Below are 13,969 nucleotides of genomic sequence, written 5' to 3'. Positions count from 1 at the left end.
AGTGCTAAAGCACAGGAACAGGTTGCCCAGAGGGTACCAAAATCTATGCCTCTGAAGTTTTTCAAAACTTGACTGGACCAGACCCTGCAAAACCTGCTCTAACTTTGATGTTAGCCCCGCTTTGAGCATGGGCTAGGACCAGATTACTTTCATCTGTCCCTTCCATTGTAAATTTTTCCATGATTTCTGTAACTAGGACTGAAGCTGAGAAGGTTTAAAGAATATACGGAGGAACACTGCTCCACATGCAAAAAAAACCATCTGAGTGCCTGCAGAGCTTCTGCCTGGAAACCTTACAGCACAGATCAGATCATAGTACCTGAACAGACTATGTGTGGGGAATCACTGGCTGAGTTTGCCTTTTTCTAAGAAAATTAGTATCTTGGCATCTTACTTGCCATTTATGAACCTCTAGGCCAGTGAAAGCCTTTTAATTACCCCCCTCCATTCTCTACCTCCTCATCAGCCTTGACATAAGGCAGGTGAAATGTGTCACACATATTTGTTTAGGGATATTCACTCTTTTTTCACTCTCAAATGAAATTTTATCTTCATATATTTGTAAGCCAACTGGAGGGAATAAATAAAAAAAAAGAACAAAAAAGAAGGAATGTTTTATTTCAAATGCTGGTGTACATCAATATTGCACCTTACAGAAACACCTAGAACAATAAACAGGCAAGCAGCTTTCTGATCCCCAGCCATACACAATCCAGAACATGATACAGGAAACAGTGAACATGCACATATTTTTTTTTCTGATGAGCAGAACAGAGTGTTCAAATTAAAGTGAAGTACAGTCCATATAAAGCAAAACCCCATTTTAATTAGCTGCTGTGACCTAAGCAGGCAATTTTGTGGAACATGTGGTTATTTAGCGTCACATGTTGAATACTTACTTGTGTCTCAGCTTTTACCAAGCAAGCTTCCCTGCTCCCTTAATCTTCTAAATACACCTGCAGGTAGAAGCTAAACTGCTAAACAGCTCTAGTAATAACAAACTCCCTACTGAGCCAGCTGGCTGCAGTACGAGGATTAACTGAAGTCCTGTCCTTCCCACTTTCATCATGATTAGTGGAGTCTCATATTATGTCCAGGAGCCTCTGGTGGAAGCACTTGGGCAAACAGACAGGAACCAAAATGGCAATATAAAAATAACCAAACAAGCAAAGAAAAGACCCCACTGAGCAGCAATTTTGTTTGGGGAAAGCCCCTCATTTTACAAATTCAAAACAACACCAGCAGTCCACATATACACGCTTAAAGCCAGGAATAAAACAAAAAGAAAAGCACCATAACTTTTAAGGAATCAGCTCTCAAAACAAGTTTAGCAGATGTGGCTAAAAAAAAAAAAAAGAATAAAGTTTCCATTACAGAAACTGCGTCTCGTTAGCGAACAGAAGGATCAAGAGCCACACCACTAGAAACTTTGTCTCATGACTGTTCTTACCCAGCGTAAGAACCTGGACAGTTTGGTATAGACACCATATTTGCCTTTCTTTGCACATCCTTCTCCCCAGCTAACAATTCCAGTAACGAAATAAGTATCCTTATATCTGGTTACATGGGGACCTCCACTGTCTCCTTGACAAGCATCTTTTTGCTCTGTTTCATAACCAGCACAAAACATGTTTTCTGTTATTGCAAAGTTAGTGGATTGCTTGCAAGTGTTCCTATCAACATAGGGGACTTCAAGAACTTTCAGTTTTTTGGATAGTCGTCCACCTTCAAATTCACGCCCAAAGCCACTAACCATCCCGGATCTTTGGTTCATCAGAACTTCATTAGCAAAGTCTGCTTCAGGGAGGCATGCTGCGACAATGTACTCAGAAAATGTTATAGGCTCCTTCAGCTTTATCAAGGCTATGTCATTATCGTAAGTCTCAGCAATGTATTTAGAGTGAACAAGTATTTTGTCCACAGTATGCATCGTTTCAGAATGTTCTTTCTTTTCTCTGTCCACTTCACCTGTACAAGATTATTAAAAGGGTCATTAATATGGAGATAATATAAGAAATTAAGAACAACCTTGATAAAGGAGGACAGTACTACAGCCACTCCTAACACTTTGCCTAAGCCTTTATATCATACAGGTAAACTGTAAAGATGTATTGCAATATTTATTAGCAGCACCTGAATCAGTTTCAGTTCCGAGCTTTTGTCTATGGTGATTTTTGTATCAGTTTACATAAAGGCATAAACTGATTCAGCTAAACTAATGCAGTTTTGGGTGGAAGCTCTCACAGGAGCTTAAGCCTGGCTTATATCAGGGAAGAGAAACTGGTCTGGGTCAAGACTATGTTTTAGTGCAAATATAAAGTTGTGTTGATCTAGTATCATGCCTCAGAAGCGAAGCAGTCACAATCTGAGTTTGTTTCTTCTTCCTTTAGTCAATGTGTCATAGCTTTCCTGAGTGTTCCTGCAGAAACAAATCTGTGTGCTTCAGATGTGCCAGGAATGGTAAGCTTTCTAAAGGACCACTCTGATGAACACAATGCTAGCCAAGGCTCCTAGAACATTTGTTCTTAAATCACTTCCAACTAGCTGGCAAAGAAGAAAGGGATGCACCGTTATCACCCTTTACATCAGCTGCCCCTGTTATTACAAAGCAGGATTCCTACAACAACAAGAAATTATAAAAAGCAAAACAACAACAAAAAAGTAACAAACCGTAACAAATAAAATAATACGAGTACACCTCACACAAGATTTAGAGCACAAAGGATTAGTCTGCAACACATGCTCAAACATCACAGGAGTAAAATAAATAACCACTTACCAACAACAACTTTGATTTCTTTAGATTGGTTCATGCAATGAGCTGCCGTAAGTATAAAATTTTCATTCAAAATAGTTCCACCGCAAAACTCTTCCCCTTCCTCGTTTAACAGAACAGCCTGCAAAAGAAAAAAGGTAAGTGCAGAATTAAGAAGAGAAGTTTAAGTTAGATGAGCTATAAACAGGTAGTTGATTCCTCTGCACACGACATATATGCTTATTACTACAACATGTACTACTCTGCAGGTGTCTCCTAATATTGCATACACACATGCATAAGCTACAGATTGGCATGTACCGCTACAGAGCCTCAACTGTCTTTACGTGACGTAGATGTTCGGCTTCTACGTCACCTCACTCACAGTGCTTAGTAATGTCTTTTAGGAACAAGACACTGACTGAGCTGGGAGAGTGCAGCCCCCAAATCACCTCAACGCTTGGACTCACCACCCTAAAGAAGTCCTGTCCAAGTTCTGTTCCTGTTTGACCCCCACTTAGCGTCCCGAACACAGGAGCTCATTTTGGCTGGTCCAAACTCAAGAGGAAAACTTAGATATGAAAGCCTATTTGTGAAGCAAATGCATGCTTGATCTGACACGCTCTCAGGTATACTACCTAAATGGACTGCTATCAGACAGAACTGGAATGTAACCTGCAAAAATGACACTGGTAGGTCAGCATGACTCAAAAACCCCCTCTGGTGACAGGTTAAGCATCACCATCTAAAACTGCACAAAGCCTTTCATTTTGACATTTTAAGGCTGCAGTTTGCCAAACAGCACATCCAAGCGCCTAGGTTCAGGCAATTCATCTCCCTCCAGCTACAAATGGCGTGCTACATGGGTAACATTCAGGAGGCAAACGGGTTAAATGAACAATTGCACGCTTTCCCTCAGAAACACATCCTGCTTACATGCAGAGCACAAAGACCAGATTTACCTGCCATGGACATTCACCAAGAAGGCACTCATCACCACCCACTATCCTGGTATTGACATTCGGATTCTTGCTACTTGTACCATTGCCAGGACGGACAGTTGGGCTTTCTGTGGTAGTAACAATGGCCGCCTCCAAACTTGTTCCATTTGTGGGAGGGCCATCTTGATTACTAGTTACATTGCTATTATCATCGGGTAAAATAACTGACCTTTTTTTTCTTTTCACAAAAACTTTTCCACAAGGATACTTTACTGTAAAGACAAGAATGTTAAAATCAGAGACAGACAGAAACACCAGCACAAGAGGAAACTCCTTGACAACACCATCTCACAATAAATCAGTTAATGCAGCTGGCAGCTGTCCCGTTTTGAAAACACTAGCAAAACCTTGGCAGATGCAACAAAGGAGGAAGACCAGATGGTTTGAAAAATGAAAGCCATTTTGTAGTCCAAAAACTTGTCCATAGGTTCAGTCTCTGGACAGTGTTTTCAAAGTATTTAAAGTTTAAAACACCATCTTAAATTGTTTACATTGTTATGTTCATGTCCTTGCTCTTAGTAAAACCATCTTAATTAGGAAATGAAGTGTTTTATTTTAGGAATAATATGGCTCATGACAGCAAATTATTATTAGTTATAAAGGATATAAAAACTGACATCATGAGTATATAGTTGGCTTATCCCTTCCCCCAGGTTTGTTGAAATACAACAAAAATATACAAATGTAAATAGCATTAACTGTAATTATTTAATGTCATCAGTTACTATTTGATCAGATTAACTGAAATCTAAAGTAGAAAAGTTTTCGCAAGCTGCTATTTTATATGGAGTGTAAGTGCTTAAGTAAATGAGATATAACTGCCATCACTTCTCTCCTGCCAACAGTGGAGTTTACTCAGGTAATTCTGAGAGAGGCACCTTGGAAAGGGTTTGAAATCAGCTAGATTTTGAAAGTCCATCATATCACCTCCCACATGGAAGGCTTTGGAAATACAAATCGTCTTGCGTCAGTGTTAAATCTATGTCATGTAGAATACTGATAGCTGAAAAGACATTCTTTAACTGTGAAACAAGTCTCACCACCATTGCTATTCGTTTATTACGTGGCTTCATACCTGATGAAACACAGCGTTTGCCATCCTCTGCTAGAACATACCCTTTTGCACAGGAACACAAAACATCCTTCTGTACACTTTTTTTGATGCTGCAGAAATGCTCACAGTCACCATTGTTTATTTTGCAGTACTTTGGTATGACTATAAAAGAGATAAGTTCAGAGAAAAAACTGTAAATAAACAGTGACTTCACAGAAGATCTCAAAGTTCACCAAACTAAACCGCACTCTTTAAACAGGATCTATATCTCCACCTGTAAAACCTGAAGCATGTCTTAGTAACAACATGAGTGGCTAACAATAGCTTATGCCTTACAAAGCAGTCACATCCACTGCGTGAAACAATCTTGCCAAGTCCGCGTGGGCCCAGTGGCCATGTCATGGTGAGCTTAAAAAAGCAGAGACAAAATGACAGTGGAAGAATGAATCAAACACTAACAGAGAAGTCCACATATTGGTATATCCTCACATGATTCCTCCCTCCTGCCTTAAAAAACTCCACTCCTCATCACTCCCTGCAGTTCCATGTCTGAACTTCAGTTCCACGCCCTCCACTCTTACTTCTTGGCTACTGATACACGCTCCAGTGACATCATTAGGGTAGTAGCTGTACGCTACAGAAGTGAGACTCAGGAAGGGTTTATATACAAAAAATGATTCCTTGCAAAGCTGAAAAAGTCTCTGCATTGTCTACCGAAATCTGCTTTCTTTGGTTCTTCACTGCTGTGAGCTGAGCAGGGAGGCTGTACTTCTGAGCTTGGAATAAAGGCTCTTTGGTATCAGTTATAAGAACCCTATGCTTCTTAGTTTTATCATCATATTTTGGGGATTCAAGTTCATATGAATAGGCACTACCATAATTAAGAGGGCTTTCTTTGGAGCAAGCGTAACTTCGGAGCATTCACTAACACCATCCAGCTGTAGAGCCACCAGGGCTTTGACTTTCTGGCACTGTCCTCCAACTCATTGTTGACTGCCATTCTATTCTGTGCATTTTTCCAAGAGACGAATAATGCTCGTTAAGAAAGAGTTAACTCTCTCTGTTTCAGCTCCCTGGGAAATTCACTGCCACAGTTCTATAAAGCAGAAACCTACCAAATTCACAGTTCTTGCCTTGGTAACCATCCAAGCATGAGCAAGTGTAGGAACCAATTCCATCTTTACAATGTCCACCATAATGACAAGGACTTGAGCTGCATTGGTTCCCATCTACAAAAACAAACCAAAAAACAAATTATTGTATGAGTGTAAGCATCTTCAGTGAACTCTGAAGGGGTGTTAGTTTTAATAAGCAATCTTTCATCTTTCCTTTTAAAACGTATGTCCTGTGAGTTGCCACATTCCAGATGGAACAAAGAGTATAAATGCAATCATTCCAAACCAGCAATGATTCTTACACATATCCTCAGTTTTGCAATCTGTTTTTGGTAGCTACTCTATGACAGAGCATACACAAGCCTTTTTTTGTACGAAGATAAAAGTAATACATCATGGTCAGAGTATACATCATTTACAGTCTGTAAAAGCAGACAGGACATTTCTACATTGCAACTACTGTCTAAAGATATTAACCTTTTGGCCTCTTGCATTTCCCTACAATTTCTGCATAATAATGGCAACTCAACTTTTATTTCTTTAAAGGTCATCTCATCCCTTGTGCCTGTCTTCTGCCTGCAGTGCTGTTCCTTTGAAGAAACAGACACCAGCATATTAGTCAGAAAATACTCAAAACAAAAAAAAATGCTTTACAAAGCCCTGCTAAATTCAAGCATGCAGGCCAAATTCCTTTTCTGTGCTGCTTACAGTACCAACATTTTCCCATTGTATCCGTCAAAGTATGAGCTTGAGCTTCAAAATATTAGCTCTTACCCCACGCTCCCCACATCTATGTTGGGATCTCCCACATTTGAAAGGTAGCTCTGCAGCCTTTCTTTCTTTCCGTGACCTGGACACAAGGGGCTGACCTGACTCCAGGGCCCCAGCCACATGTATCTCACAAACCCAGTTAGACGTAGGACAGTGAGGCTGCACTGCGTTTGGAGACACGTTCCACGTAGCAGCCTTTTCTCCCACCAACACGAAGGTACCTCACTCCTACACTGATGCTCGCTGCCAGTCTCTCCCACCCAGTGACCTGCTGTAACAAATGTGTTCCCATCACATGACCCTGCTGGGCTCTTCTGCACTGTTCGATAAGAAAAGCAGGATATCCAGAGAAGTGACTTTTGCTTAATAATTCGTTGCTTTACACAATACGCTCTTCACATTTCTGTATTTTACCACCTGTTCTGCCCCTGTTTGGAGCAGCTGGCAGAACAGCAATACCCACAGAGGAAACAAGATGCAAGAAGCTGTTCATCCTAAGGATCCTGCTTCCCACCTGCATGGTGGCTCTGGCCTGTGACCTCATCTGCTGCAGCTTTATCTGCCACAGGGAACATCTGCTGGCCTTTGTGTACTGCCCGCACACCTCAACATCCCTTCTGTACCTGCACGTGGCCAAAACCAACAGCACTCCAAATGCTGCATCGTGTGGTCCACCACAGAGGCACTGAAGACTGATGTCCATCCTCAACAGAGGGAAGGCGAGAGCACCATTTACCAAAAGACAGACAGACTCGAGGCCTGCAGCACATGTCCTGGTTTCTGCCTCCTCTGCAGTACCAGGGCACTCCATCCTGTAGTAGTCTTAGCTAAGCAGCATCCTACTGTTAGAAACCGTACTCGCTTAATTTTTCCCTACATTGTAGTTGCCGCTGTGGTAATGAGTTTTACATCAGTATTGCACAAACGCATTGCAGAATCCCCTACTATGAAAGGAAGCGAGAATGAATTGTTCTAGTAACTTGGCTAAGGGTAGCTGTGGTTTTCAATACTTCTGAACACCGATAAAGCATTTGTGGACCGTGGTTTAAGATGTATGAAACTGGCATTTCCGCTAAGAGCACTGGCTGCTTGTACTCTCCTGAGAAAATGGTTTGAAATTTTCCACTGCTGTTCACTGCAACACTGACGCAGGCTTTGCTTGAAATTTCAGCCTGTAGGTTGCAGAATTCATCCCCTGCTTAGAGGATTGTGAAAGTCTGCATCTTCTTCGTGGCAACTGTCTTTAATTTTCTGCAGACTCCAAAAGACAAAGCTGAGCTGTCTTTGGTCAACATTTTTGAGTTACTCCTCCTAACACACAAGCTGGACACATATTTTCAGGAGAACATGTTACCAAACACTAATACATTAAAAATCTGTCCCTGCATAGTGATTACCAACACTAGAATCCTAATAAATGCAACTCAGACCTTTAGAAAAAAACAGAAAAGACTGATGGGTAGTATCTGCCAATCTACTGGCATGTCCTCCTTGAATGGCAAACAGACCTATAGGAAACACATCCCACAAAACGCTCTATAATACAGAAATCAACAACAGTCTGGCATGGAAGGTGACACGAAATTGGCAAGCGACTGTGCAACACAGTTTACTTTGTCTTGGCTATGGCATTTAAGTGCTGCCCTCATTTATGACTCTTTGCATCTTGAATTCCCCCATCCGGGGCTGCCCCTCTGGAGGACAACTGACCGGCAGAGTCGCACACCCAGTTTTCTGCTTCTCACTGTCCTTTGTGTGCAAAGGGCCACTATTCTTTTTTTGAGAGGGCAAAGATCATCCCAGCAATGGGAGGCAGCTGAACCTTGTCTTCGAATTAACTGACTAGGTTCAAGCAAAAGCAAGGCAGTAAATCGTATTCCTTCTTCAGAGGAAACACAAAGTGAGGGTGTCCCATGGTGAAAAGGGAGGAAGCAAGGGAGCAGGAAGTGGTTACTTAAGAGGTGCATCCTTTTTAACCTTGCAATAAGGAAGCTTAATTCTCTAAACAAACACAGAGTGTTTCTTACCTACATAGATGTTCCAGAATTCCTCCTACAGCCAGGTGTGGGAAAAGGGGAATGAAAGGAGAAAGAAAAAGTTAGACGAGAATTACTGAATTCCTCAGAAAAATATTAGAGCTTTCATACAGAGGATACTTGCAGCTAACAATTGTTAAAACAATATTTAAGTTACAGGCACATACAGTGCCTTGCAGCCTGCTATTACCATTTAGTAAATTAAAACTATATCATCCATCCATACTGCCCAGCGCTACACAAACAAGTCTCATGTGTTTTTCAGAAATATCTAGAACTCCTCAGACATTTCCCGGTGTGACTCACTCAGCATAAGGCGCTTGATTTCTTGCACAATTGCATCTTTCCATCGGTTTTGACTGAATTTACTTACATTCCTGTAATGCCAAATTCTCAGTCTCCATCCCCCCCCGTACTCCCATCAATCAGGACCTCAGAAATCCTGAGATTTAAAAATATTTTGTCCAATTTGTGTTCTTCTTTCCCTCTGCACTGAGGACTCCAGGTATGCTGTCTGTCCAAGACAGTCCTTTTCAGTGACATCTGGGCACCAGGCAGAACAGGCTGTGCTGGTTCTGCTATAGATCAGCCAACCCTTATGCTCTGAAGTACCCTGGCGATGCACCCATGACTCCCCACCCAGGTCACCTCAGGGCCACTCCAAGAACATTCTGGCCATCAAGTAATGCTAAAGTGAAATGAATCTGGCCTTAACTCCAGTTTCAGGGCTGTTCTTAACAGCCACATAGCTACAGCTGATCTTCCCAATTCCCCTTCACCACCAGCTCACTTCGAGTTTTCAAATATCACCTTTTCTACTGACCCCAGCCCCCATAGCTGCCCCATCTCTTTAACTCTCCCTTGCACTTGGGAACATATCGCATTTCTGTCTAAAGTTCAGCAGCCATCAGGGTAGGGCAGGTGACATAAGAGTCACACATACAAACTTCAATCCATGTGGGCAATCTAACATTAAGGCATATGAGAACTGTCCACAGTATACATTCTGTCAAATCAGGTACTGAAAAAGACAGCCACAAAATGATAAGCACTGCAAAGCTGCTTCAGATAAGTTCGGCAAAAATTTTCCAATGAAGTTCCATGTCAGCATTTTCCTTCTCAACATTCCTGTGGACTCTCCACCTAAGAACTCTTGACCATCGTCATGACACTCAGCTATGCCACCCAGATAGGGTGAACGTATTTCCAACACAGGTAGTATCAAAGTATTTAAAGGCCAAATACCTCACAATGGCAATTAAACAGATCAGAACAGGTAAAAGAATGGAGGCTTTAACATGGGCTGGCCTTGCAAGAGCTAAATTAAGACTGTTATCATATGCTTAAGTCCAAGCAATTCCAACCACAGACAAAATCACCATTTATTCTTTGTGTTAAGTGATTGGGAGCAACTTGTGAGTTTTGATGACCAGCTCAAAAGACCTTAATGATATTTTGTAAACATGAAATATATAGACCTATGTTTCATATTAGTTCGTCCTTACAGTTTTCTCCTGGTCTTCAAAGGCTTCTCTTGCTTCTTCTTTAGAGCAGCGCTCCTCATTGCATTCTCTTTCAATATTCCCTTTCTTCAATTCCTCCAAAAAAGAGTTAGCACGTTTTGCTCTTTCCAAGAACTTGTCGGCATTTTCTTTCTTGATGAATACTAAACAACAGAGAAAATGATACAGGTGGCAGGTGAAGAGTCATTAGAAATCAGTGAAGTAGACACAAAACCAAAACAGACCCTTTCACCACTCTACCTATACAGACATTACCTGTGAGGTTAGTCCTCACACTGACTGATACATCTCTCGATCTCTCAGAGAAGTCTCTCTCTGAGAATCAGCAACTCCAGGACAAACTGCAGGCCCCCAAAATTCTCTCCTACTGTTTTTAGTCTTGGAAATAAGAACATGCAGGTTGCCGATGAGGGTTTATATTTCTGTTGCTCCTGCTCAGGACTCCAGTCTTAAACAGAATGACTTTCCCTGAAGGCCAGGGAGACTGCATTCCTTGACTTGGTTTTAAAGCTGACCACCAGGCACCACCACGACCTGCTCCAGGGGCTTGTGGTGCAGAAACTAAATGCCACACGAACTCAGGATGCAGTAACATCTCTACTGACAGATGGGGAAAGCCCATGTATGAATTCCACTGCCCTTCACCACCCCAAATCCCACTGTGCTGCCCTGGGGTCTTCCTTCCCTCTTAACACCACCTCCCAATTGCCTGTAGAAATGTTCCTGCCTTACCAATATGTGTGCAGGTAGAGCTAAGGCAGCTGTGTTCTAAAATTTAACAAAGAGCAGAAGTAAATGAATGTCAGCTTTAGCAGGGAAGTACAGCCTGAGGTTAGTTTTGTGGGTTGTTTTATTTTCTAAAAGCTTGGTGTCACGGAAGCATAAGACTTGCTGCCTTCAAGTTCAAGCTGTTGATTTAAACTGAAGGATCACAGGCATTAAACTCAGCTCAGCCACTTGGCTGCATGAACAATAGCATTACTCTCCACTGACTTGTGCACACATTACCAGACAGGAAAAACAGAAACAACACTGGAGTAAATAAATTGCCAATTACTGTAAAAAGTATATATTCTAGGAAAGTTTGCAGAGTTTGGAAGCTGGCATTTAATTATGTTATAAACACCTGGAATTTAAAGAGAAAAAATACTTTCCAATCACAGACCGGAGCGTGGAAGACAGTGCTGCAGATGGGACTTCAAGTCCAATGGCTTACACTCAGTGGGCAGCTTGCACCTACCTTCTGGAGCGTTCTTCGTGCAATTCAATTCAGCAACAAACTTGCTGATAGTAATCATATACCATAATATCCTCTCAGAGAACACAGAGGGGATTCATTGTGTTTTCACTGGAATTGGTGGATCAGCCACAAAAAGCCAACTTCTGCTAGTGCTATTTATATGAAGCAATCCCATAGACCCTACGCGTAATTCGAAGCCCGCTTATTCTGAAAAGGCTCCTCGCAAGGAAGGCTTACAGAAAGTGCTTGTAACTTGTAGCTCAGCAACTGTTAGTTCATTCACCCACTACCTTGTTTGCCCTTAAATCCCTCTCTGCAGCCACAGGAGAGTGACAGGACGCAGCCGCTGGGGTTATTGCCTCTGTGTTCCTTTGCCTCCCTATCATCCGCCTAAGCAGATGTTTTTGTAAACTTGAACTCTCCGCTGGTCATTCTCTTTCCCAAGCTTTCCGTCACGCTTCTTTCTTCGGAGACACCAAGGAGCAACAGGCGTTGGTCAACCGAAGCAGGACGTTCCAGAAACGTGCGGAAGACCTCATTTTAAAAGCCTAAGCGGGCTGACTCACTGAAGGAAGAGTTAACGACTTTTGAAAAGCCACTCGCTGCTGGTGCTCTGGACTTTGGTGTTGACCCTAGCAGCACAGAGGACGGCGGGGACGTGCTCCCTCCCTTTGCCCCAGCCCCTCCACGGCCAAGCGCACCCAACCGAGCCTTGGCCAAGCTTCCCCTCACAGACAGGAGCCCCCCTCCATGCTGCGTGCGAGGGCACCCAACGGCGAGGGCCAGCAATCCCACTTTATAGAGGGGGACACGGGGAAGGTGGGAAACCGGGAAGGCGCAACAGCCTGGGAAAGGTTTCGGTGGACGGCGGCGGGACATGGCACCCCCGGGGCTCAAGCACCCCGAGGTGCCCCCCTTGTCCCCCAGGCGGAGGTCGCCCATCTTTTCGGCGGGGCGCGGGGGTCGGCACAGACAACCCCTCAGCCGTTTTTGGAAACCGCCCCGGGGAAGACGAGCCGCGGGGTACCCGCTCCCGCAGGCAGGGGCCGGGCGGGACCCCTTCCCTCAGCGGCGACGGGCGGGAGGGCTCTCCCCCTCACGCACCCGCAGCGCCCGGCCACCGCTTCCCGCCTTCCCCCGACAGCCCACCCCTCCCAAAGGCTGTGAGGAGACGGGCCCCCCCCCCCCCCAAAAAAAAAAAAAAAAAAAATTAAAAAAAAAAGGTGCCGCCTTACCGCCTCCCTCAGCCCGGAGCTCGCCCGCCAGCGCCGCGCAGAGCAGGAGGAGCAGCAGGCGGTCGGCCATGGTGGCGCGGAGCCCCTCGCCCCCCGCCACGCTAGTGCCGGTCCTGAGGGGGCCACGCCGGCGGGACGGGGACACGGGACGGGGACACGGGACGGGATCCGAAGCCTTCACCCGCCCCGGGTGGGGAGAGACTGAAGCGGCGTTGCTTCACCCTGCCCAGAAATAGCGGAAGCGCTGGGGAAGGGGGAAAGCCGCCGGCGGGATTTCTCAGGCGGGAGGGTGCGTGTGTGTGTGGCGGCCTGATGAGGAGACTGTTGGTTTTTTTTTTTTTTTTCCTTTAAATAAACCAAGGAAGGCGGCTTTTTAAATCGTACCTTTGATTTGCGGGGGGGGGGGGGGGGGGGGGGGAATTGAATCGTCGCTTTAATAAACAAGCGCCGGCCGAGGCTGGCGTTGCCGCCGCTGGCAGGTGCGGGGCTCGGCGGCAGGCCGAGCGGGGGCGAAGCCGGGCTCCCACCCCAAAACTCCGGCCCGGCCACCCGTGGCGGCTCCCGCCCGCCTTTCCCACAGCCCGGCGACCCTCACCCGCCGGCTCCGCGCTTTCGACGCCCAGCGCCCCGTTGATCCCGGCCTGGCGCTTACCGCGAGTTGGCCTCCATCTCCCTTTTTTTTTTTTTGGGGGGGGGGTTTCCCTGTGGAGGCCACGTCTTTGCTGCTTCCAGAGCCTGCCGTCGGGTCTCCTTCATCTTCTTGGCTTGCTTAAACGCGCTGTTGTATTAAAAATATACCTAACCCCCAGCTGTGTTTTGAAAAAGTCGCTCTGTGCAGCCTTTAGTACTGGTTGGTTTCTTTCAGCATTTTACCCTTTTTCTGCAAGACGATGATTTGTTCATAAATGTCAATATTGGAACGTTGCGGAGAAGAAATCATCCTACGGAGCACGGAAAACCCAAAACTGTTTTAGCTTGAGGGGTCCGGAGGGATGATTTTGCAATGCTGAGTGCCTCGTCTCGGTGAAAATGAGACTTTATTTGCTGGTTGTTGCTCCTAGTCACCTTCCTCCCCGGGAAATATACTCTGCTGGCATATATGCTTTCCTTTTAGGAGTAATGAGAACCTCTGGAGCATGTTTTCATACTGCAAGACCTCTTGTTTCTCAGGTCTCTGGAATTTGCTGCTTTTCCCAATTCAGGTCACTCCTTAAATGAACAGTAATACCATTCTTCTAT

General features: G+C 44.5%; 1 protein-coding gene across 2 annotated transcripts; it reads right to left on the bottom strand.

Annotated features, from left to right (window-relative positions):
• Window positions 1-599: 599 nt before the first annotated feature.
• Window positions 600-13,057, bottom strand: F10 (coagulation factor X). Of its 2 annotated transcripts, none has more exons than XM_029999285.2 (8): window positions 12,731-13,057; window positions 10,238-10,398; window positions 8,724-8,748; window positions 5,926-6,039; window positions 4,832-4,972; window positions 3,718-3,968; window positions 2,780-2,897; window positions 600-1,968 (listed from the first exon to the last, which is right to left on the bottom strand). In XM_029999285.2, the coding sequence occupies exons 1-8, from the start codon at window positions 12,798-12,800 to the stop codon at window positions 1,421-1,423; spliced, it is 1,428 nt and encodes a 475-aa protein (XP_029855145.1). In that variant the 5' UTR covers window positions 12,801-13,057; the 3' UTR covers window positions 600-1,420. The 2 variants fall into 2 exon arrangements, with proteins under 2 accessions (XP_029855145.1, XP_029855146.1); XM_029999286.2 differs by lacking the exon at window positions 12,731-13,057 and adding an exon at window positions 11,496-11,568.
• Between the last annotated feature and the right edge of the window lie 912 nt (window positions 13,058-13,969).

Source organism: Aquila chrysaetos, chromosome 23 (assembly GCF_900496995.4).
Source record: "Aquila chrysaetos chrysaetos chromosome 23, bAquChr1.4, whole genome shotgun sequence".
Lineage (NCBI taxonomy): Eukaryota > Metazoa > Chordata > Aves > Accipitriformes > Accipitridae > Aquila > Aquila chrysaetos.
The sequence above is the reverse complement of the archived record's forward strand: the minus strand, read 5'-3'. Positions and strand labels throughout refer to the sequence as shown.

Excerpts from the sequence above, each read along its gene's own strand:
- F10 (XM_029999285.2), bottom strand. The coding sequence starts at position 12,800 with ATGGCCGACCGCCTGCTGCTCCTCCTGCTCTGCGCGGCGCTGGCGGGC. Across the intron at positions 4,973-5,925 it reads AGGCAAGAACTGTGAATTTG|TCATACCAAAGTACTGCAAA; the intron begins GTAGGTTTCTGC and ends TCTCTTTTATAG. Across the intron at positions 3,969-4,831 it reads CAAACGCTGTGTTTCATCAG|TAAAGTATCCTTGTGGAAAA; the intron begins GTATGAAGCCAC and ends TTGTCTTTACAG.